The 23763-nt window shown below is 39.0% G+C and overlaps 1 protein-coding gene across 15 annotated transcripts in view; it reads left to right on the top strand.

Annotated features, from left to right (window-relative positions):
- The window catches only part of GRIP1 (glutamate receptor interacting protein 1), a 304055-nt gene that overhangs the window by 184601 nt on the left and 95691 nt on the right, over nt 1–23763 (top strand). For 12 of the 15 annotated variants that reach the window (XM_064419422.1, XM_064419424.1, XM_064419436.1 and 9 more), the window contains one exon: nt 19568–19648. The exons of the other annotated variants lie outside the window; for them this stretch is intronic. In XM_064419422.1, coding sequence (XP_064275492.1) covers nt 19568–19648 — 81 coding nt within the window. The remainder of the gene's footprint in view (nt 1–19567; nt 19649–23763) is intronic. 15 annotated transcript variants of the gene reach the window in all.

Here is a 23763-nt window from a genome sequence, read left to right as displayed (position 1 = left end):
AGTCTTTGGTTTCCATAAATTAAGGAATTAATCCTATTTAAATTTGAGCAGCCTTTAGATAAATATTGATCTTAATTTTAGAAAATGTTTAGTAATGGAAAATTAACAGTATTGCAAAAGTGTTACTGAAAATCAGTATTAATGATCCAAGAGCTTTTTGGCTTAGCTGTTGAATCAAAGTCATCCAGACCTGCTGACTGTGAACTGCCTTGCTTTGCAATCGTTGAACATAATTTTAAATTGTTAGAAATTAGAAATACACTGTTATTGTCATGATAAGTTATGTAATCCAATGTTTTCTTAACGGTTGTGATTCTTCTTCCTAAAAATACTGCAGAGAGATTTTTAGAGTTTTAATTTTGCCAGACAGATGTTTTTTTCTTGAAACCTTGAAACTTCTATAGTAGATCTCTTATCATTGAAAGTTTGTGGTTTCTGTGCATCACCATCTACTTACTTATGCTTTCTCTCATATCAGTGAAACATTAGTGACCTGTAAACTAGGAACAGCATTTCTGCATGGTAAGAACCCTAATATGTTCTCAGTCATATTCCTTTCTCAACAAGTCTTAATTATGCATTTTAATTATCTAATTAAAATTTTGTTTTTCTTCTCACCCCAGTACTTTTATTATTTTCAGCTTATTTTTTTCCCCTATACATTAATTGCTCTGATGTCTCCTGTGTAGCACACAGGTTTCTAGTTCTGATGCAGACACAATTATCTTCTCTTCCTACTTCCCATCTTTAGCAATTTCAAATAGATAAGTTTCCCAAACCTTGATTTTTAAATTTTTTTTTAATGCTGGATGAATATCCATTTGTTCTCTCTAGCCATCCTCTCCAGCCATTCTCCTTTTTGGTATTAGTTCTGTCAGCCTGATTGAACTATTTCTTGCAAGGTTGACTCCCGTTCTGCTGTGCTGGAGGGCACCTAGGTTGTCAGCCTTGTTTCTTAAGAAAATGGCCATGTCCCATACAGACAAACCCTTCTGTCTTGAGGGTTGCTGACACATCTGTTTGCTGGGTTAATCTTGGAACAAAGGGATGCCTAATGTTTGACAATCAATGGCGATTTGGGAGGATGTGCAATAGGGAACAGATGTTGTATCCGGATATTTATCCCAGTGCATCCTTTTGCTGGCCAACAGTTCCAGTTTATCCGAGTTGGACCCACACCAGCTGGCTTTTATCCAGATGCCAGACATTAGTCTAAGCAGGGGATGCAAAACCACTGGGCATCTATGAGAAGTGACATATCTCATCACACCAGAGTTATCACAGCCCAGACCTCTCCAGGCGTGCCTGTGGCTTCCTGTGGGAGCAGTGCTGGAGAAAGACAGCCAGTCACAGGCTCTCTGTCATTGCCCATTGCCCTGTGGACCTCAACAACTTCAGTCATTTCATGCTAGGCATAAATCTTTGCTCAGAATGGCTGACCCATGCATTTTGTACAGGCTGTCCCCAGAATTGGCAGGCTGAGCTTAGTCGTCAGTTCATGAGCTTTGGTTTGCACAAACCACCTTTGCTTCAGCAGTGCAGCATTTTGCACAGTAGTGATAAGCTCTTGCTCATATGGAGGGCTGGATTGCTTGTGAGTGGGTAGTATTTCCCAGCTGCAGGGAATTTCACTGAAATTCCCTGATCATTACAAATTCTGCAGCTATGCTGTTGCTTTTCAGAGGTTTGTCTTCTCTTGTAAAGAGGAGCCACACCAAAAAAGAAGTCCTCTATCTGCCATGCTTTCCTCTCAAGTAAATCATGTGTTTCCTTTGTAATTTCCCTTTTCAGGAACTCTTGCATGCCGTGGTGGGAGAGGAGCCAGTGAGCGCTCTGTGTGCTTTCCTGCCGCAGGCAAGGACGGTGCGGCTGAAAAGGGGCAGCTAGGGGAGGATGGTCTAGAGAGAGCTCTGGGACAAACAGCCCTTGGCTGGCAGAGCTGAGGTAACCTGACTAGATAACAGCTGCAAAGGTAAACATGAAGAGGGAGAACGAGAGAAACATGAGCTGCAGCCTGTGCTGCGGCTGCCCCTGTAGTGCTCAGGGTGGGGACAGCAGCGGGCTCCGTGTGCTCGGAGCGTGCGAGGGCCCGAGTGCAGGGTGTGGAGCTGTCCGAGGCCAGGGAGTGCAGAACAAGCTGTGTCCTTTCAACTGCATGCTCTTTCCTCCTGGATCTGAGTTAACTTTGGGTCCAGCAACCTCCATGCACTCAGGAGCGGTGAGTTCAGATTCACAGAGCCATTTAGGTTTGAAAGGACCTCTAAGATCCTTGAGTCCAAATGTTAACTCAGCACCGCCAACCCACCACTAAATCATGTCCCTAAGTACCTCCAGTGATGGTGACTCAATCACTTCCTCGGGAAGCCTGTTCCAATGCTTGACAGCCCTTTCCATGAAGAAATTTTTCCTGATGTCTAATCTAAACCTCCCCTGGCACAACTTGAGGCCATTTCCTCTTGTCTAGTCACTTTTTTTGCATCAGAGACTGCAATTTGAGTTAAATTGTTTGTTTTCATAAAAAAAAAAATCTCCTTTTAGACTACTCCTTGCCTTGCTTTACAGTTGTAAAAAAAAATTAAATCTGTAGTGACAGTGCTTTGGGGTGGGGGGATAGAGTTTAAGTTGTGTAGATGGCTGCTCAAGAAAAACAATGATAGGAAGCCCAAAAAAGAGGGAAGATACTGTCAGTAACAGAGTGAATAGCTTCAGGCTTTCTTGTTTTGTTTCATTTGGTGGTTTTTGTTGTTATTGTTCCAAATAAACCTCAGACCTCTTTTTCATTTAAGCGTGGTAATATTTGTTTAGACCCTGGTGTCAAAGCAATCAGAAGCTTTAAACTTAAGAGTTTTGTAAAAAGGTAATAGGGGAAATAGGAAATTGATTTTACTGCCACAAATCATCTTCTGGTACCTTCACTTTTGCATTTTACCTCAAATCAAGGATAGAATGATCTGAGGAATTAAGTCTTCTTGTCTGGAGACAGTGCAATCATGTTTCTTCTAATTTGCCTACCAAGCTCTTGGTCCCACATTCAGAGTACTTTGGCTCAGGTTGTAGATCCAATGAACAGCACCAAGTGTAGTGCCCAGTATGATGCTTGTGGCCTCTCCTGGCAGGGTCACAAGAGAGCTGAGAGGTTCATGGTATGTTGTTTTGTTGTCAAAGGTGAGCTCTATTGGTCAGATTTCTAAATTTGTAGCCAGCTTGCACAGTGATGCACACACCAGTTCACTGCGTCTGTGTTCAGGCTGGACTTGCTTGCTGGGAGGGTTGTAGTGGACAAAAATTATGGTGGATAGCCCACATACAGGATGTAATAATACAGATCCACAAATACAATCCTTATTAGAACATACAGTCATTAAGACTGGAAAAGACTCTTAAGATTATTGAGTCTAGCCCTTTGCCCAGCACCACCTTTTTTACCACTAAACCATGTCCCCAAGTGCCACATCCACACACCTTTTGAACATTATTGTTCATACTTGAAAATAAAGTAGCCTTAGTTCTAGGCTAGATCAGTGTACAAATTTTTCAAAAGCATAAAGGACACTCTGCAGGACCAGAAGTGGCAATATCCTGTTCAACCTTACTTTATTGCAGTTACTAAAATTTGATTTTATGGCTTTGTTTGTCTAGAGTGAATAGCAGTCAGCATGGTTAGCTGGGGAACAGTGTTCAAAACTGACTGAGAGAGCAGAGTTCCCCCTCCCTCCTTCATGCTCTCATTCCTAGGGAGAGATGGTAGTTAGACACCAAAGATGAAGGCAGGCTAATGAGGAGCATATTTGAGGATACCAGGGGGAAGTCAGAGCTATAGTTATCCCTGGTAATATTAGCATGCCATATTTTTCCCTCCTTTAAGTGTTTTAGCAGCAGAAATCGTCTGCTTTCAGCTTGTCAATTTGCTACTGCACCTTGAAAATATCTGCCAGTTTTAGTGAATATTTCAGATGGCTGTAATGGAAGATATGCCTGCAGTGGGTCTGGGGAGGCTGTTGTCACCTGCTGTGGTGGAAAAACAGTGCTGCTGCATGGCAGTTACAATTCTAGTCCCAGCAAGCCATGAACCTGATCTCTTGCATGGGTTTATGTGGCTGCACACCTTGAAAAAACCCCATAGCCTCCATTTACCATCAAACTCAGCAGTCCAGATGAAACATGGGTCACTACATAGCTGTCCTTTGTTCTGCATGGGCTCAGTTCAAAATCTCTCTCCTGTTTGAAACCTGTCTGGCAGGACACATGTAATTGCCTGCAGGATCATTTCTTCTTCTTGCTGACTGCTTCCAGCAGCCATGTGTGACAGCAGGGAAATGCTTCCTGACAAGTGCAGCCAGGCCAGTGCTGGCCATCAGGCCATGGTGAATTGAACCTAGATTAGCAGAACGTTTTCTTGCAAGAGCTGGAAATGGTCATAAAGTGCACTTCATGAAGATCTCTCCTTAAGATTTAGTTTCTCCAGAGTAGCTTTCTTTTAAGTTCTTTATCAGATTACTTGATAAATAGTAGACAATATCAAATGTAATTTATATTTTCCAGAAACAAATTTGTTTTCCTTGCATAATGTTGTTGAAGAAATGAGAGAATAATTGTGGTTTCATAAAAGTCTAGTGACAGGTCAGATGATACTTTATTTGGGGGACATTTCTGACATCAACTAAACTGAAGATGTATTTTATCTAGGGTCTTTATTTGCTTCATTTTTAAGTGTAGTGTCTCATAAATTGAATCAATTGTATAGTCCTTTTCTAGGGAAAAAATGTGGATTTTAAGTGTGAGAATAGGTCTGTAGACTTTTTAATAATTTAAATGTCTTAACTTCATGCTTATTTGACTTCTCTGCTAGTACTGATACCACTATTTTCTGATTTTACACAGTTCATATAGAATGTCTTAAAAGCAAATCTCAAAACCTTACCACAAATCTTACTGTTCACTGCAGTAGTAATGAATATTTTTGGTTTATGTATGATCTCACTGAATTGATGTTGTAATGTTAAAGGTGATCTTTAGCAGAATCTGGTAGCAAGAACTTGGGAAAAGCAGCTGTTGTATTTAAAATTAGCACATAAAGTGTCATTAAAATAATGATAGAGGTTCACAGAGTTGCATTCTAAGTGCTAATCATCCTATCTTGTGGATGAGTTGACTGCTGTGCCTTACTCCACGGTGCTTCAAGGGTTTGGATGATTGGCCTAAATTATTTGGTAAAAGGCTGATAAAAATAGGAGCACATATATGCATAATGTGTGACATCTGCCTAATTTCTGCCTGCTGAACCCATCAACTAAATTAACATTTTCTTCTCCATCCTTAATCTTTGCCAGTGTCACTGTTAGGTATAAATTACTGTCCTCTCTGGGTTGTCATGAGGATTTTCAGTGTACTGGCTTGAATTGGCAGGGGAAGAGAAAATTACGATGGACTGGTGATATTCTAAGTTGTATGAGGAGCTAGCAAATTGCCAGGGCTGGAGTTACTTTTTGGCAAGCTAAAATGTCAACATGAAGAAATGATGATTCACAAAGATTGTCCAGGAGAGCTGTAATTATAATCATAATCCAGAGTAGCTTTTCTCAGTTCTTTTAGGCAGGTTTTTGTAAGGGATCTGGGTCAGTCAAATCAGCACCCACACCTTTACAAATCCACACTACTGCTTTATCACTTACCTGCTCACATAAAAATAATGGTTTCCATTGTACAGTGGAAAAGACTAAAATTTGTGCGCAAATGGAGTTTCATTGCAAAAAATACATGAACGGTTGTGAAGTCTTTTCATACTAATTAGTGAATTGAAGCAAAATTAAGGTAATAAAATTGGGGTTTTTTTTAAATGGAAAGCCACTGTAGTGGTAGTGTTTGTAGATTAGTGTCTGTATGCATGAATGGATTGCAGCCTCTTCTCTTTCAGCACTTTGCACTTTAATAAACTTCTGTCTATTTTCAAGTGTGTATGAGCACACAAAAAATCTATGAAGAAAGGGATGGTAGCCCACATATCTGTGAATTTCAGAATACATTGTGTGTTTATAAAAAAATGGTGGACAATCTTTTATAGCCTTTTTATGTCAAAGTGCTGTTATTCTGAAATTGCTGTTGTTTTGTATTGTAAATCACTGTGTTGGAAACATTTATTTTTATGAGAATAAATTTTAAAATATTTTTTAAGAGACTAAAATGATGAATGTGTGACTTCCAATATCCAGTTTTTTATTCTTACATAGGAATTGTGTATCAGACTTGCAGACAGCCATGCTCACTGCAGTTTGCCAGGGTATTCAGCAGGAAGCTGCTACAGTAGTGGCCTCTTTTGTTATAGCTGCAATTACGAATGTGGTATTAAGTGCCATATTTTAGAAATACTTCTAGAAATGATGGTGTATAGATTTGTGATGGATTTTTGATTACTTTTCCTTAAATTATAAAACATAATGCAATATCACCAGACAGAAAAATGTATTAATGTACATTTTATGTAACTGTACATGTCTTGACTTTCTCTGTGCACTTAAAGAGCAAAAAGCTATGCATGTGCCTGAATAGCTGCAAAACCAGAGCAGGAGATCATCCCAAATCAAAACAGCATCCAGCCTGTGTTTGAATCAAAAGCAGTCTGCTAACTTTGAAATCCCACTGCCTTTTCATTTGGCTTTAATAGGAACAAATGATCCCTTAAACTGACATAGTTTTTCAGAGCAGGGTCTTAAGGAAAATTATTGCTTTTACTATTGCTATAGTAGCCAGTCTGACTAAACTGAAGATATCCTGGCAATATGCATGAAAGAGTAATCCTTTTGTGTTTAACTTTCTTGTTTTAACTTCTGATTTAATTTGAATAAATCCGTTAGAAAAGGGTAATAAGAACATTTTATTCTTTATCATATTCTTTATTGAAAAGAACATCTTGAAATAACTTATATTGCTTGTAAGAAACATTACATATATATGGGTCTTGGCATGAACTTGGGGAATAGGCATTTTTTGATCTCTGTTGTAATTTTATTCAACTTCTAATTAACTTTTTACATTCAAGTCTCAATAGACTTTCATACTGGAAGCAATGGGAGCAATTCTTAGGCTAATGCAGTCCCTTAAAAAATCGTGCTTGAGAAAAAATGTGTACAACAGTGGTGGTTAAATAAATAATTTCTCTGCCAAGACCCTATGTTCACTTTGTTTTGTCTTTATCATTGACACTTCTATATTTTTATTTCATCGATATAATGACAGCAGTAGCACTATCATTATGTGTGCTTCTCTGCTAAGCAGAATATTAAAGAAATTATCTAAACCAAAAATTCTGCATGGTTGCAAAAGTATTAAGGGTTTTGTTTCCTGAACTTCATAGCTTGTTTTCAGTTCCCCTCAGGTTCCTTGAGCTGGTGCTGGTGACAGAAAATAAATACAACTCTCACTGTCTCCCTTGTTCATTTCCATCTCACTGGAGAAACATTGGCCTAGAGCAGAGGAGACAGTTTGGGAAAGGAAGCAGCAAAGTATTAGTTCCTGCTGTGATACTGGTGTCTTGGGGATTTCTTGCCAAATCAACTTGTCCAGTGGATTCTCCATTAGCCTTTTGCTATTAGGAGTAGGAACTCAAAGCCGAGGACTTTTAACACCTGTGTGATTTCAAAACAGGCTGTTTCAGTTGTACTGTGTAGTTAGCAAAGGAAAATATAATTTATTACAGGAGTTTGGCAGGCAATCAAGAAGGAACTGAGATGTGGGATTAGTCTCTTCCCATTGTCACCAACGTGTACTTTCTGTACTCTTCTGTCCTCTGCACCCTGCTGATGCTCCCACCCCCTTATATACTCACGCACTCCAGCAGAAGTCTCCTCCATGGGTCTGCCTGTCTCCTCCATGCTTTCCTCTCAAGGAATGTACCAGAGAAGCTGAAAGCATATTGAGCTGGCACTGTCCATCAGAGGAGTTAACAATACTTGTTCCGCAGTCCTAACTGCTGTTTGGAAATGTTTTCAGAAGCATTCACATTTCCAGCCAGCTAAAACCAATGCATATCTTTGAGCTTCTGTAAAAGCTGAAAGTCAGAACGTGTTGGCTGTGGAGGGCAGAAACTTGTTTTGTTCAAGCTCTCAGGGAAGATGGTGGTGCCTTTTAGTATTTAAGGCTTTCTTTTTCTTTGTTTAGATACTTAGTTGTGTTGTACACTTTAAGAACTAGATTGCAGTAGAGTAAAGGAGTAATTTGTTCTTAAGGGCTTTCAAGAGATGTGTCACAGTAGTGTGTGATCTTTTAGGGCTTGACAGACAAAGGTTAAAAGCCACTGCCTTAATCAACAATTCTTGTGAGTCTCAATGGCTTGCTTTTGCTCACAGTCTAAATGAGTGTGTTCAACTCACCTCTTTGACTCTGCAGCAAACTACTTGCTTTGTGCAATATGGAAATCATAGCTTCAATTAGGTTTTTTCATTTTTTTAAATACCAGTTATTTCTTGAAATACCTGAAAGCTCAAACTTGTGCTATCATCTGTAAGACATTGTCCCCCCATTATTGATACAGATACTGTCCCCTGTGTTTTCTTGTTGATTTGGTCAATAAAATTCCAGCTGTGCCTGTGGTTGTATTTCCTGCTTGATAGGAGTGCTGCTGCTGGTTATATGTCTGCTTCCTGGCGTGGTTAATAAGATGTTGTTGTTGCCTGGATTGTTAAGCTGCAGCAAGGAATTGAAAGCGTTTTGCTCCTTGCATGCATAGGAATGTTCTCCCTTCCTTCTCAATGGCAGTTTACTTTAACATGTACTGTATTCTGCACCAGGCTCTCCTTTTAGAGACTTCAGATCATGAAGGAAATAGGGAATAGTGTGTCTGTGAAATAATTGTGGCCTATTTTTCTTAACTTTGTTTTTTCAGAGGTTTAGTACAGATGTGTTCCACAGCCTGAACAGTGTGCAAATGTTAATATATTTAGCACTTCATTGGATCTGAAGTCTCACACACCATGTCTTATTAATAGTTATATTCTACTCTGGCTCCTAAAATCCACTTGGTTTCCCTCAGTCTTTCATTACAAAAGCCTGGACAAGGCACAGGCTAGCCATGATAGAGTGATCTGGACTCTGGCATTCATCATGCTGTTGGTCTGCCAAAACAAGGGCAGAGAATTTGACCTTCATTATATGGCCAGTCTGGAAGGTCTGAGCTTTTGCCTTAAATATCATGCAGAATGAGTCCTTTAGCAGCATCAGGTTGATTTAACTTATTTTTAATATGTGATATTTCTTGTTATTTTCAGTTACTTTCTGTTGTCTATTTTGAAATAATTTTATTAATTTAGTAAATGCATTGTTAGAATTAAACGTGCATGCACACACACATACTCATATCGTGATAAATCTGAAATTGCTGGCAGTATGCTGGCAATACACAGAAAGATGTAAGAATTGCATCACCATTACTGTAGTGTTGGGAGAAAAAGTTTAAATAGAACTTTCACAGTATGAAAAAACTAAATCCATATTTATTCTTCCAGCAGTTGTAGCTGGCAATAAGTTAATGCTGTTGTTGTTTCTGGTAGATTCAGAGCCAAAGGCATTGTGAAGGTACAGCTGTGAATTCATGAAAGAGAAGGGATCCTACTTAAAAGGCTTGGGAGATTTGTGCATAGAAAGATTAAAAATTATTTGTCTGAATTCTTGAAGGTTATGGGGGTATAATTTTTCATGTATGTCATACATTCATTTTTATCTCTTTATTGATGTATTTTCCACAGGATTGCAAAAAGCTGATCCACACATGGACTAAGTTGCATGTAGGCAAAGATGTGGGCAAGCAGATATAATAATTACCATTTTACAGAATTTGAGGAATACTGCAGACAGTGAACTGCTTGCCCTAAATAAGCTTTGAGATTAAATAGGACCCAGGAGACACTGGCAAATAAAGATTGTTTGACAGGTTAAAAGCCTTGCTGTAAAGAACTACATGCATGGATAGATGCTGTCTGGAGCACAGAAGGTGGCCTAGGCTTTATGTGAGCTTTAAGTAAGACAAATATGTATATATTGTTTTGTCGGCTTGACATCTCTTTTGTTGCTGTGCTTTGTTCCCACTTCTAAAAGCACCCAGCACTTTATTTAGAAGGAATCTTACTCTGCACTGTGTTCAAACCTGTCACATCTTCCAAAAACAATGAAGTTTTGCTGACAAGTGAAGTTAGTCTAAATTATTGCGCAGTCTCTGTGGATATATTGAGTAAACTCTTCCAGGGTAGGGGCTGAAAGTAGGACAATATTTCACAAGGCCATGAGGAAGGTGCCAGGTTTATGGCCTGACTCTTGAAAGAAGTGCAGTCTGAAAGATCTGTTTTTCACTAAGTCTGAGCCATGCCAATGTGGACTAATGCTCACCATTTGGACTGTATGTAAGAGGGACAATCCCACTGGCATGCCAGTATAAGTACACTGGTACTGGTATAATGTTTATGTAGCTCCTAGTGACAGGTTAGAATTATTCTGTGAACCAAATAAAGCTTGTTAGTGGGATTAAAAAAAACAAACTATAATGCTGCAAATGTATACATTACAAAGATGGAAAAGCATGCTTTACTCTTAATGCTGTCCTCACTAGAGTTAAATTTGTGTAAATTCTTGCTTTAAAATTAAATGGGATACTCCACCAAATAAATATCCTAGTCAGTGTGTACACTGTGCTTTGGTGACAAGATCAGCCAGTGTTTGTGCTAGGTCATGCCCAGTAAGAAGAGCTGGTAGGCTCTGAGCCTAAAGCAGTAGGCTCAGTAATCTGTGTAGCTTCTGGAATGAACAGAATACATGAGAGATAGCCTTAATAAGATCTTCTGAAGAGTGGAAGAATGTTATTAGGAATAATAGAATGACAGTTAAAGCAAGGAAAGAAAATTGCAGACTGATGGAAGGAACTGTTTTCCAGCTGTGAGACCTGATGCATCCTGTGGAGCAGCTTCCAGAGAAAGGTGATGAAGATGTCATCACCAGAAACACTTGCAGACACAAATAGGCTGAAAAATACATTATATAATTTACTGCAAATAGCATTAGTACAGCACCAGAATTGAGATGGGATAACTAAACTCAAGAAAAAAATTACCATTTCTAACTTCTCTTCTTTGAAGACAGTGTTGTGACTTTGCTTACTCCTATTTTCCGTGAAGCAAACTAAACACCTGTTTTCTAAACAGTTTAATATATTTTAAGTATTTTTTATGCAACTTGAATGACAGCCTCACTGACTCAGCTATTAATCTATATCACTGTCTTCCCCCTGCGCACATGCAACTAGCTGCTGCTTTCCCTGGCATGCACTAGAGAAGTTCCTAGTTGACATCCTCTCCTCCCCCAGTCCCTGCCAGCTGTAATGTCAGCAGCCTGGGCAGATGGTCCTGATCTGCTCTGTGTTGTGCTCTGCACTCATAGAAGATGGTATGTCTCTTCCTCTCCTCTACTTTCTAACTTTCAAGCAGTCAGGCTGTAGGAAAGCCTCTACTGAGCCTGGGCTGAAAGAGCACAGGCACAGCTGGTGCACAAGGACATGGCTGTTAAGTTCTGCTGGGACAGTAGAGGTGCCGTGCAGATGACCAGTATATATTTCTGCTGTTGCATTTTAACCACAAATGTAACACCAGATCATCCCACACATTGTGGAACTGTGCAGTACATTCCTTACAGTGGAATACTGTTGGCCAGGATGCCAGTTGCCTTTTGTCCAAAGGAGGCACAGTGGTGGGCAGCCACAGCAGTCAGGAGCGTGGTGGTGTAGCTTCAGGCATTGTCCAGGAGCCACAGGATATGGCATGGCCCCTCTTCTCCCTCTCCCCAGCCCATCTGGGAATGGGCAACTGAACCCAGGGTAGAAAATTAAAGATAATGCTAAGGTGACTGATGCATTTTTAAAGCTAATAGCTATTCATAAAAGTGTTTTTCTATGAAGTGTGGCATTAATGCTGAAATATTCTTGAGGGATGGTGATTTAACATTTATGAGTGCTAAAGTAATTGAATTTATTAATTATTAGAACTTTGTAAAGAAAACAGTTTTCAATATATTTTTCCCCCAGAAGCTAATGAATGGCACTTTCATACAATGCCAGCATGCAGCAGTACATCAGAACTACACGTGTGCAAGGACAACAAAACCTTCCTATGGAGCAGGCTGTCCAGAATAAAATTGAAGTGTGAATATCTGGAAATGCTTCCTGTCAGTGATATCTGTGTCACTTAAGAATTTCCTTATAAATTGAAAGGTTTATAGCCCCATCCTCTAGGATAACGTTTTCTGCAGGAGTTGTATGTGCAGAAAAATCCCAAGACTGTTGCAGAAAAGAAAATAATTTACATCCTCAGTTTCTTCAAGCTTTTCCACACACCAGTCTCGTCAGTTTCTAGCTGTTCTGGGTAATCCTCATGCATATCACTTATGTGATGCCTGTATTATTTCCATAAACAATAAACACCAGCTCTAGACAATAAAGTGAAACTCAAGTTGAATTTTAAAATTATGTAACAATTCAGTGATGATTCTGGTTTATGGCATTTGTGCTTAATGCTTGATGCTGTATAAACAAAAAGACATTTATCAGATTTGAAGTAGTTTGTGGTTGGAGTATTATTTAAATAGGATTACTTCTTTATTAGATAATCCACTGAAGTGAATTTCACCATATGCTAATATCTCTTGAGACACATTTTGAGCTTTCTGCAGATCCTGCATGTTTTAAATGGTTTTGGAAGGTTCTGAATTTTCATGAGCAAAATAGCTTTGAGAGGAGATCAGCATACTTAGTCATTTAGGAAACCAAGCATTTCCATTCAGGTGCCTAAGCACCGGCATAGGAAATTAACTTTGCACAAGCAAACTTGGAGGATATTCAGATCATTTTTCAAACAGTCAAGCTTGCTGAGGTATTGTAAATATCAATATGAAATGGATTCACAGTTATGCATAATTACAGTACCCTACTTCTCTTGCTTCTAGATTAAAACTGAGCTGCTACTGTAATAAGTAACCATATAATTCAGAAAAAAGAGAATTAAATTTACATAAAGTATAATAAAATTGAATAAATTTTCACTTTAGAGAGACAACATGGTTATTCATTGGTAGTATAACTGTTAAAATTAAGTTTCTGAGAAAATCAGAGACGTGTCAGCTAAATATGGAAAAGAAAATTATCAGAGGAGCTATGCTAACTCTTTCTTCTCATAATTTTTTCATGTCACACACACCAACAAATGTTACTTATGGAAGCTTTTGAAACCCTATGTTTTCTTACCAAAGACTGCTCTCGAGCCCACTGAGCACACAATTTGATGAGAAAGGATTAAGAATAAATACATACATATTTGTCCTACTTGGAGCCTCGTCCATTAATGACTACTTTATATGCAATTCTTTAAAAAAATTAGATATATCTGAGCACTACTTTGAAGAGCAGCATTGCCATTTCAAAAGTCAAGTCTCATTGGAAGTGACTGAAGCCACAGCTATAAAATGAACTTGAAAAATTACTATCCCTCAGTACCAGTAGGAGAAATTAATGCTTTATTTCACGGTTGGAGCTCCCATAACACATCTGATAGGGTTAGCATATGGGCAAAGCAAATTGTTGACATTCTGTTGTTTCCTGAATCATATACATCCAAAATCTGTACATTATACATCTGGTGGAAAAGGCTAAGATAATTGTGTCTCTTTTTCAACAGTTTATAGTCCCTTGTGCTCTGACACAGCTGTAGTGACATTGTAGTAACCATGAATATTCCAGGATGTTAATTTTTCTCTAGACTTCAGCATTATTTAAAAGGAAACCTTACAAAAATATGCTGCTTTCCCAGGAAAAGTACATTCTCTGAGATATTTTTTGTTGCTTTTGTCGGAGTGAGCTAGCAAGACTAAGTGATTGTATAGCTGGGAATTTGGGTACTCTGTGAATGTGAGACTGGGCTTCAAGTCCCTGCTCCAAATAGTGTTTCAGCTTTCTCACAGAAGGGAAGATCTTTAACAGAAAGGTCTGAGTTTAGAAGAGAGTCAGTTGCTGCAGGAACGATCCTAAAAGTTCTACCAAAACTCTTTGTAAGCCTTCCACAACTTCAGAACTTCTATAAACCACAGGCATCAGTGGATACATCTTTATTTTTATCTGTAAAAGCCTCTAGCTGCAAGCATTGGAGATAATGAAGAATGCTGTAGCTCAGAATTTACAGTCACTGGTATGATATTGTGCAAAGAAAATATGCTTTTAGATAACGTTGAGCTTCTTTATGCTATTTAAAGATAAAATTCAAGGTAAGTTTTGGATATAGGAAGTATGAGAACTTACTGTATTTTTTGCTGTACTGGCAGGATTCATAAAAATTTGGTGTTTTTAGTGAAAAATTATCTTCATTATAAAGTTAAGGAACAACGAATTTCAGTGAATGGAATATTTCAGATCTAGGAATGTGTGAAGTAACAACTGGGACTCTGGTGCTTTTATTTTTTGAGGAACTAATCTGGGGGGTGTTCTCTCAGTTGCAACCAATCCTCTTGGCAATTTGTGGTGTTGCCAGTCTCTGTGTCTGTACAGGTGTGTGATTCTCTACTTGTTTGAGGTGCATGCTGTCCCAGACAGTGCAAACACCAGCACATGAAGTTGATCTTACTCCTGTACACTGAGACAGCTGGAGGTTAGCCAGCTGAAAGTGTCATGTGCTTCTTTGAGGGGTCTTGGGACTCTGGTTGGAGATTCTTCACAGTGGGGGACATTTGAGAACACCTCAGACTTGTTTGGGTTGGGAAGTCTACTTGGGACCTACATGGTTAAGCTCTAAAATGATTTAAATTCAGTTTTTCCTTGGTCAAATAGTGGCTTGTTCTGTGGTGAGACATAAGTAAATCCATCAAAGAATGGAAAGTGAAGAACTGAAAGATGGAAACTCTGTTCTCCTTCATAATGCTTTCACATCTAATGTTGAAAAAATTTAGTACAGCTTTCAGGCTCCTAAATATTAGAAAATCCCTGTGTTTGATATTCCTCATGTACAAACTTGATTCCACATTATTCACCTGCTCCCTCTGATGCAGGTTTTGCAGTAGAAAAGCAGGTACAAATGGTGACATAGAGCTGAGAACAAGTGAAGTAACTTCACATTTAGAGGGCCATTTAGAAGGGGCTAAGTGAGAGCCTCAGAGTTGTTCAGGAGCTGTTCCCAGTGGGGTGGGAAGAAGCTTCCCCTTCGTATGAAACAGGATGTAGCTGTGCTTAGTCACCTTCAGGGGCCACCTGGTGCTGCACAGGATTTGGACACAGGTACTGTGTTCAGCAGTTATCACACGGACATGTGTGCCAGCAGCAGTGAAGAAAACGTCCTCTAACCCCTTTTGAAGACTTGAAGGAGGGAGTGCCCTTAGCCTTTACCACATCTGTAAACAACATCTTGTGTCAATAGCTTTCACAGCCCCCAGGAGAGACACGAGAATGGTTCAGTGGTCATAAACTGCCTGAACACTGAATGTCTAGACTTGACTGTTGAGGAAATATCTTCAGGACTTCCTTTTATTCCCTCTTATGTGCCTCCAGTTGGTATCCTTCAAAGGATATTAACTAAATACAGCAAATATCTAATGATTTTATATGGTCATTTTGCTGACACAGTACTAGGCACTTCAGATATGTATCTGTACACATTGTCTCATGTGTAACCTTTCTGGGGTTACATTCTGTTCTTTCTTAGTCTTTAGTGCTGTTAGTCTTGGACAGATACCCCACACCTGTATATTAAAAGCAATGCAGAATGATATAAATGGGTCACAGCATGGTCCCTAACTCAGAGAATGAATCATTCAGTTGCAGGATAGAGATGCCATCAGGTTAAAAATAGGAAGGAAAGTGCAAAAAAAGCTGTTTATCTACCACACAAGCAAAAGGCAATAAACCTACAGTAATAGCTGTAAGTAGTAGGACTTGCCTGTCTGCTTGAATATTATCTTTGTAGTATTTCATGGTATACAGGGCTTTGAAAGGATGATGTGTAAGCTCCTGTTACTGGTATTCAGGACTATTTCATGAGGACGAGTAAAAGGAGAAGACAAAAAGGTAATTTTGTTTTGCTGGTTAAGAATCCAAATAATCTGCAAGGTGTCACCTCTGAGATTATCACTTGTGTTCTGCCAAGAAGGAGTGAATTAACACAGTGTACATCTTTCACCATTGCACATTTACAACTGTAAGAAACATGCAGAGTATGAATTTGGTGGAAATGACCCCTGCCTCTTATAAGTGTAAGAGGTTTGGTTTCCTGTAGGCACTGAGTGAAGAGATCTGCTGGCAGAGCCAACACCTTTGTACCACCTACTGACTACCTGAAATTGTTTACTCTGAGTTGTCTGATTTTTTTAGCCTGAGAGAATTACGAGAGGAAAAAAAGCCAGCAGTGTATCAAAAGCAGCCGCACAAGTGGATGTGTGTAGCTAAGCTGGTAGGGAATGTGGCCACCTGTGGAGCATTCCTTCAGAAGCTTGTCGGTGCCCAGTGGCAGGGTTTGCAGCTGTGTGTCCAGGGGAAGGCATTGCTGTGCTTTGGGCGGTGCAGGTTGGCCTGTGAGTTCCTTATGGACTGTGGCTCGCTGCCTGCTGATGATATGTTACTATTAGGGGTGTAAACAGGTGAGATTTATGCTTCTGAATCTAGCCTATTTCTCCCTCTACTTTGTGGTGTCTTAAAATACATCACAGTTTTTCCTGATACTGAGTTATTATCTCCTGTTTGGGGGTGGGGAATGCTTCATATCCTTTTGCCCCTTTGCTTTTTCTGTGTGTTGGCTTGCTGAATTGAGTTTCATCTCCAAGTCTATCATTGCTGGTAATACAAAACTCTGCTACAAATCCCCCTAGGCAGTGCTGTCATAAGACATTTTTGCATTTTTAAGACACTCTTTGCTAACTACAGAGTGGATAAAAGCATCAAGAAATTTTAATTTAATGATAAATTCTTGTGGCTGCTCATGCAACTTTGTTAGTATGTACAAACAGATTTTTTCATTTGGGGCACCATGAATGGTGTCTGACATTTCAGGGCTCTCAGGACTTCCTTGTCTCTCTAGCTTCTTTAGGGTGACATGTATTTCTGCATTTGTCTCATCTTTATTTTGCTCTTTCCTGTCTCAGTTAAGCATCTCAGTAAGACTCAATAGGAACTCTTTGTACGGTTGGTTGTGTTTGTTGTCCTTTGCTTCTTGGAGTCCTTCATACCTATTTCTAGTTATGTTTCCATCTGATTTTACTGTTAAAAGGGCATTGGAAGAAAATTCTTTCCAGTCCTGAGAACAGCTTACAAGTCCACCGATGGCTCGTTGTTCTTTCCCAATAAAAATAGGGTATATTTTGCATTTATGGGATTTCAGAAGTTTATGAAGAAACTTTTTGGGCCCTATGTTTTGCTACAAGAATATGTGAGCTGATTAAGAAATGTAATGCAATGTCATGCCTACAGTACCCATTGCATATAAACTTTCAGTTATAATAGGCTTCAATTAAAATACTAGCTTACTCACCTATGTAGTCTTAGTTACTTTCACATCTACCAGTTGTTATGTAGAAAACATTTTTGCTCAGGCGCCCTAGTAAGTATTTGAATGTGCAGTCCCCTCCTCTCATTGGTGTTGTTAACCAGAAAGATTTGCAGACTTGTCCTGAACTCAGAATAACCACAGGTACTCCTAGTCCAGTGCAGTATTGGGAAAGTCATCCAGCATGAGAGTGCAGATTTACTCAGCCTTGAGTTCAAGCTCAGTGGTGCTTCTGCTGTGAAAGAAAAAAATATAAATGCTACTTCTTTCCGAAGCTTTAGTTCAGTCTTACTATATTTTTTTTCTTTAATGAGGGGGTTTATATTCTGCATATGCAATAATATTAGCTTATCAACTTACCTCAAATGGAAGGATATGGCTTTACATATCTTTTTCTTAAATTATGTACCTAGATGCATGTTAATATTTTTTCCATGCTTCTCTATTTCCTGTATCTGGCAGCTTTATTTTCCTGGTGTTTGTACTAGCGTGTAGCATAATCAAGCCTGTAAATCTTCCACTTGTAACATTGTAGTCCTAAAACAATTGCAGTTCATTTTACTGTAGAAAACACACTTATATTGGCTGTTGTGCTATTTTACCAATACATGTTCTTCACTAGTTGCTGTATTTTCATCAAGGTTCATGGCTATAAATAATTGTTTTGCCTTTTCCTTTTTTTTCCCTTTTTAACTAATTTAATCTTTTTGTTGTTGCAACTGCCTAACGGTAGCAGACTTCATTAGAGAAGTTCTGGTTCTAGAGGATAACCAGCTCTTTCAGTCACTTCTTTGAGACCTGATTTTAAATTAAATTATGCTGACCAAACCCTTATCTCACTGGTATAAGAACGGACTGCTGTCTTTGATGCAAGTTTCTAAAGGAGTTTGAGACCTCGCCAGATGTAAAGAGTGCAATCAGCAAAGAAGGATTATACTGTCAAGAGTGCCAGCTGAAAAGATGGTTCTCCAGAAAAAGTTTGTATGGTTCTGTTTGATCTGAGGATGCTATAAGAGATAATGTAGTCTTTGATTCCTCTACTCATTGATCAGTATTTAAGCATGTATTCATGCACATGCTATAAATGCATCAGTCATTTGCAATCTGAAGGAAAATATTCAAACAGAAAGATTTGTGACACTTCAAAGTCTTTGAGCACTCAATTAAGGGGAGGGCAAGGCAGAAGCCTGATTTCTTCTGAGTCTTCTTTTGATTGAAATGATAAAATGCATATACTATTTCTTCTTTTATTCACATTTCTTCCCTGCACTTATAGCTTGTCCTTTTCAAAGCAACCGTATAGTTGATTTTTTTCCTTACCATCATTCTGCTCTTAAGAGGGATGTAGAAGTGACTCACTTTCTGCCTAATGCTGTCTCTAATTGGTGACTCATCTGCTCATCCCACTATTAGTGGTCTTTTATGCACTGAAGTTGATCAGTAGGTGTTCCACATAGCTTCCTGTTTAGACACAGACAGGTACAGTGCTGTTCTTGAGGCACAAGTGTGCCTGGCCTGTTTGGCAGCAGCTTTCTGATGTTTTCCCCAATCAGTTGTTACAAAGGAAAAGGAATCACCCACTGACAGATCCTAAAGGAAAAGGAGTGCATCTTCCCAGACAGAATATTCAAAAGCTTCTGGAAGCCTTTTACTCCTGAACAGGGACAGTGCCTCTGCCATTCAAGTCTTTGACACACGAAGCTTCTAAACACGAGAAAAGGACAATTTCTATCACTATGTTAAACCTGAAAAAGCCTTTGTGTATCAGCCCTGTCATCAATATGTGTTACCTCCAATCTGAGTTTTGGCACATCCTTTTCAGCTCTCCTATTCAGAGCTTTTGTCATCAAGCCTACACATGACATTGAGCATTGACTCAGCATTTAGAAATACCCATCTTCATCTGGCTCACAGCATCTCTTGTGATCTGCTCTGCTGGTTCATACAGTATCTGGATAAAAAAATGTTGGATTTAACATTATATTTAACAGTAACTGGAGGTGTTGCTTGTTTCTGTTTAGATGAGAGTCCTTACACAAAATCTGCAAACCAGGCAAAGGCACCTGATGGAGCACTGTCTGTGAGGAGACAGAGTATTCCAGGTAAGACTTGCTTTGCTTTTTGTAACACCTAACTTGTTTTCAAACAGCAAGGTAATACTAATCAAAATTCAACTAGTTATAAAAAGCAAATGTATGACAGTTGCTATCAAGCAACTGTATAAGGAAGGTTCCAAGAGAGCTGTAAGAAGTTTCCACAGTTAGGTTGCCTCAAGCTTTTGCTGTGAAGAATATCCCCATATCTCTGTCTTCCGCAGCAGATTTGAGACACTGAGCACAACCACCTTTTCATCAGAGGCTCATATATTTTCAGGCCTTCTGAAATCTGTTCTTTGCTATCTGGTTTCGATACTAGAGGGAAATTAGCTCATATTTTCCACTACTCATCAGCCAGGCTTAGAAGTCTAACAGAGAAACACTCTGCCAGAGTTCTTGTCTTCATGTGATTTTCTGCCACATGCAGAAATACTTGTCCATCCTTGTCTTTTGTGTCATTGCATCGCACAAAGCTGGACCATTAGATCAATGGTTTGTTAAAGTGATCTTTCCACCTGTGTCTCTTTTAATTACTTCAGACAAGTCTGATATACGTACAAGTTTGACATACATATTACGCAGCAATCTAAAGGGATTTTCACCTCAAGTAGTATTTTAGAGACCTTTCAATGAAAACAAATGAACACTGGCCAAGGGTGCACTCAGGTGGAATTACTGATGTTACCGTTCTCACCTCGAGCACAGTAACCTCTGACTCGAAGGAAAGATGCATTGTAATGGAAAGCAGAAGATGTGAGGTCATGTCACCCATCCTCTAATGGTTAATATTGCCTGTGCTAAGTGGCTTCATTATTGAACAAAGACACACAGCCCACAGAGAGTCTGTGGATGGAGGATGGAGCTCAGACCTTTGCCACTGCTAGGCTCAGATTTCATCCCAACAGCTGTAGTGAACAGCCAAAGGACATTTTGTAGATGCTTTGTGTGCATGTTTCTATGCATGAGAGAGAGCAAGCTGCCTTATTTAGTATTGCTTATAATGAACATCTGTGTTCATTCTTGAAAACACCATAGGGATTTAAAAATCGTTATTTTTATGGTAGAATCATAAAGATCATAACCATTGTGAAAAGACACAAGTACAGCATCCAGTGTGCAGTTATTCTTCTAAGAAAGTATTAAATTATACAAACATCAACCAGGTCTTTTTTATACAAGTCAATACAAATTGATATTCATTGTTCTTCAGAGTGAATGAAGACCTCCATATGGTGCTTTTCAGGTAATGCTGTAGCTCATAGGTCAGTAATATTTATGGCCTTGAAAGTATTCACCTTTTGGGGTTTTTGCTGTGATATTAGTTGTTATCATTTATAGTGTCGTTACTGTATTTATAAAACATTTAAGCTAAGGCCTGAGAACAGGCTGAAGTTTGTGGTTTCACGTGACATTTTGAGAATCCTGATGATTTTCACTTGCATTCTTTAAAGAGAAAGTTTGATGAAAATGTACTGGTACAAATTTTCTTCAGAATATCTGATAGGATTAGGAATTTCAAGTGTAGAGTAATAGTTGTCTTGACTAATGACCATTTATTTTGATTTTTTTACAATTTTTATGCACATTCGGGAGTTTTTGAGAGCACTGTGTATAAACTTTTACTGTGTGCTTTGCATAAGCCACAGTTAATTCTGGGAGATAATAGAAGTGTTTGGTGAGATGTGCTTTGCTGTATTTCAGGTGTTCTGAAAACAGCTGATCTATGCTTATGTATATTCTTCAGCTTTTAATATAGTGATGACATTTATCTGAATGCTTTGTTCCATCTCTAGACCTTAGGACCTCCAAAGAATAAATGAGATTGAGCTGGTTGGATATTTTAAAAAATTATATTTAAAATTCTTCATGCCTTAGCAAATTCTTATTGTAACACAATGGATATTGTGGGTTTAGATACACAAAAGGAGTTGCAAAACTAAGCATTATTTTGAGAATTAACTTGAACATTTAGGAGTTGGCTGAAGTTTTTGAAAATAGTCTATAAACGTTTATATCACTTGACACCGTGTTTTGTATGTGAGATAGCACCTTGTGAATAGCTTCTATTCCTACTTGTGTGTGAGCATTTTATTCACATTATGGATTAGGCTTGGCAGAGGTACAGAAGCATCCCAGCTAGCCAGCTTTGTTTGGCCATAGGAGGTTCACTATTAACTAGTAGCGTTAATTAGTACAAGACCAGAAGCAGAACAGCTGCTTTTGCTTGGGAGCAGGATCACCCTTCTGACATTATGTAGGTCAGCTCCAAATAGCTTTTGAGTTGGAAGGTGTGGTGCAGTGAACCCAGTAAATTCTGCTGGACCTGGGTGGGAACATGTCAGCTGGAGTTACTGTCAGTAATCCTCACATGGAGATCTTATCCTATATGGAAAGTATTCATTTCTATTCCCCCAGATGGTATGCCTGATAACACATCACATTTCTGAACTGCTAGTTTTTCAAGCTTGAAGCATGGGAGTACCTTTGACAGTACAGCTGTCTATTCCACTTGATGCTCTGTCATTCCTAAGACATGGACAGCAGATGTTCTATTCCCAAGGAATGCTCTGTCTATTGAATTAGGCAAGGGAAAACTTCTGGCTTTTAACTAGGTAAATTATTGTATGCAGAGTTTTGCACAGGTTTGAACAGTCTGTGAAAAAAAAAATACTAGAGAAAATACACAGAATGTGAGATGTAAATCTTCCGGCTTGGTAATGGGATCGTGGCATCTCCCTGTGTCTGGTGAAAGTTCCTTCTCATGACATTTGAATTCACTTTAAAGGATTTCACTGCTCCATCCTTTTGGCAGCTATCAAAAAGACAAGCTTTTGTTGCTGCGAGGCCTGAAACTACTATACCAGCTGCAAACCTCTAGAGGTGGGCTTTATCCTTCCATGTGAAACTGTATTGAAAGAGCAGTATTGATGAGCACTGACTGACTGCACAGAGAAGTAATGTAATTCTGTAGAGGTTACATGGAGCTCAGGCTTGGTTTATTTTACAGGAAAAAACATTGAAATAATCATTTTATAATTAAAGTCAAATGAGCACATACTGTGAGATCAGTGCACTGAGTTTAATTTCTTTCATCCCCAGAAGGAAGGAATGGATTAAGCATCTCCCTGGAGCAGAACCTGCTTATTTGAGATGCAGAATGCATAATTCATGTGATGAGACTACATGTCATATTTACCATGTCTTCACATGGTGCAAAATCAACAAGCAACAGATCCTTTCAAAGGGATTTACAGAATTGCTGAAATAATAGTTAATTCAAATTATATGTGTTAATATAGTGCAGTTTGAAACATGGACTTTATTCTGCATATGTGTAGGTGTTTAGTAACAGTTATATATACATGATTGTTCGTAATGTTACGTAGCTTCCCAGTCAGAATTTAACTTAAAAGTAAGGCTTGAGGTAATGCTAGCATGAGAAGCAGCTTGCAGTCAGAATCAGACAGATTTTCCCCTCTAAATATTTAAATTTAGACTGTCAAGCAGAATATAATGAACCCTTATTGCTGCCGTGTCCTTAAGGAAGCCAAGGGAGCGAGTATGTTGTGCTCAGGTTCCAAGCTCCACTGGAGAAACTGCCAGGACTGGTGTTAAGGCACATCAATGAAAACAATGTGTTTCAGCAGTCATGGGTTAGACCCTTCCCTCACAATCATAGATGCAGTTAAAAACAACTGTAATTTAAAATTAAGGTATTGGATAGGCAGCCTCATAGTTCCCTTGAGTTCTGGGCTGAGGTTTCCTGGTTTGCCAAGGGTCCAGGCAGTGCCCAGCCAAGGGAAGTGTTGGCTCAGTAGCAGGTGAGCCAAAAGTGTCATTCCTGGGACTGCTTATTCCTGCAGGAGCTTTAAAAAGCACATCAGCTACTCCTGTGGCACTGATACAATGTCAAGAGCTGATGGCACTGTTAAAGAGGCACTTTGAAGTCAAGGAGACCTTAACATTTACTTCAAGATAAGCTTGTTCCTGTGCTGTCCTGAATATGGACAGGCTGAAGAGCTGTTCCCATGATTTCCAAACTAAAATCCAATGCCCTCTTATCTGTTTTAACAGCTTAGGTAAGTCAGTCAACAGTAATGATGTGCAGACTGTTCACTTTA

This window comes from Passer domesticus, chromosome 5 (assembly GCF_036417665.1).
Source record: "Passer domesticus isolate bPasDom1 chromosome 5, bPasDom1.hap1, whole genome shotgun sequence".
Lineage (NCBI taxonomy): Eukaryota > Metazoa > Chordata > Aves > Passeriformes > Passeridae > Passer > Passer domesticus.
The sequence above is the reverse complement of the archived record's forward strand: the minus strand, read 5'-3'. Positions and strand labels throughout refer to the sequence as shown.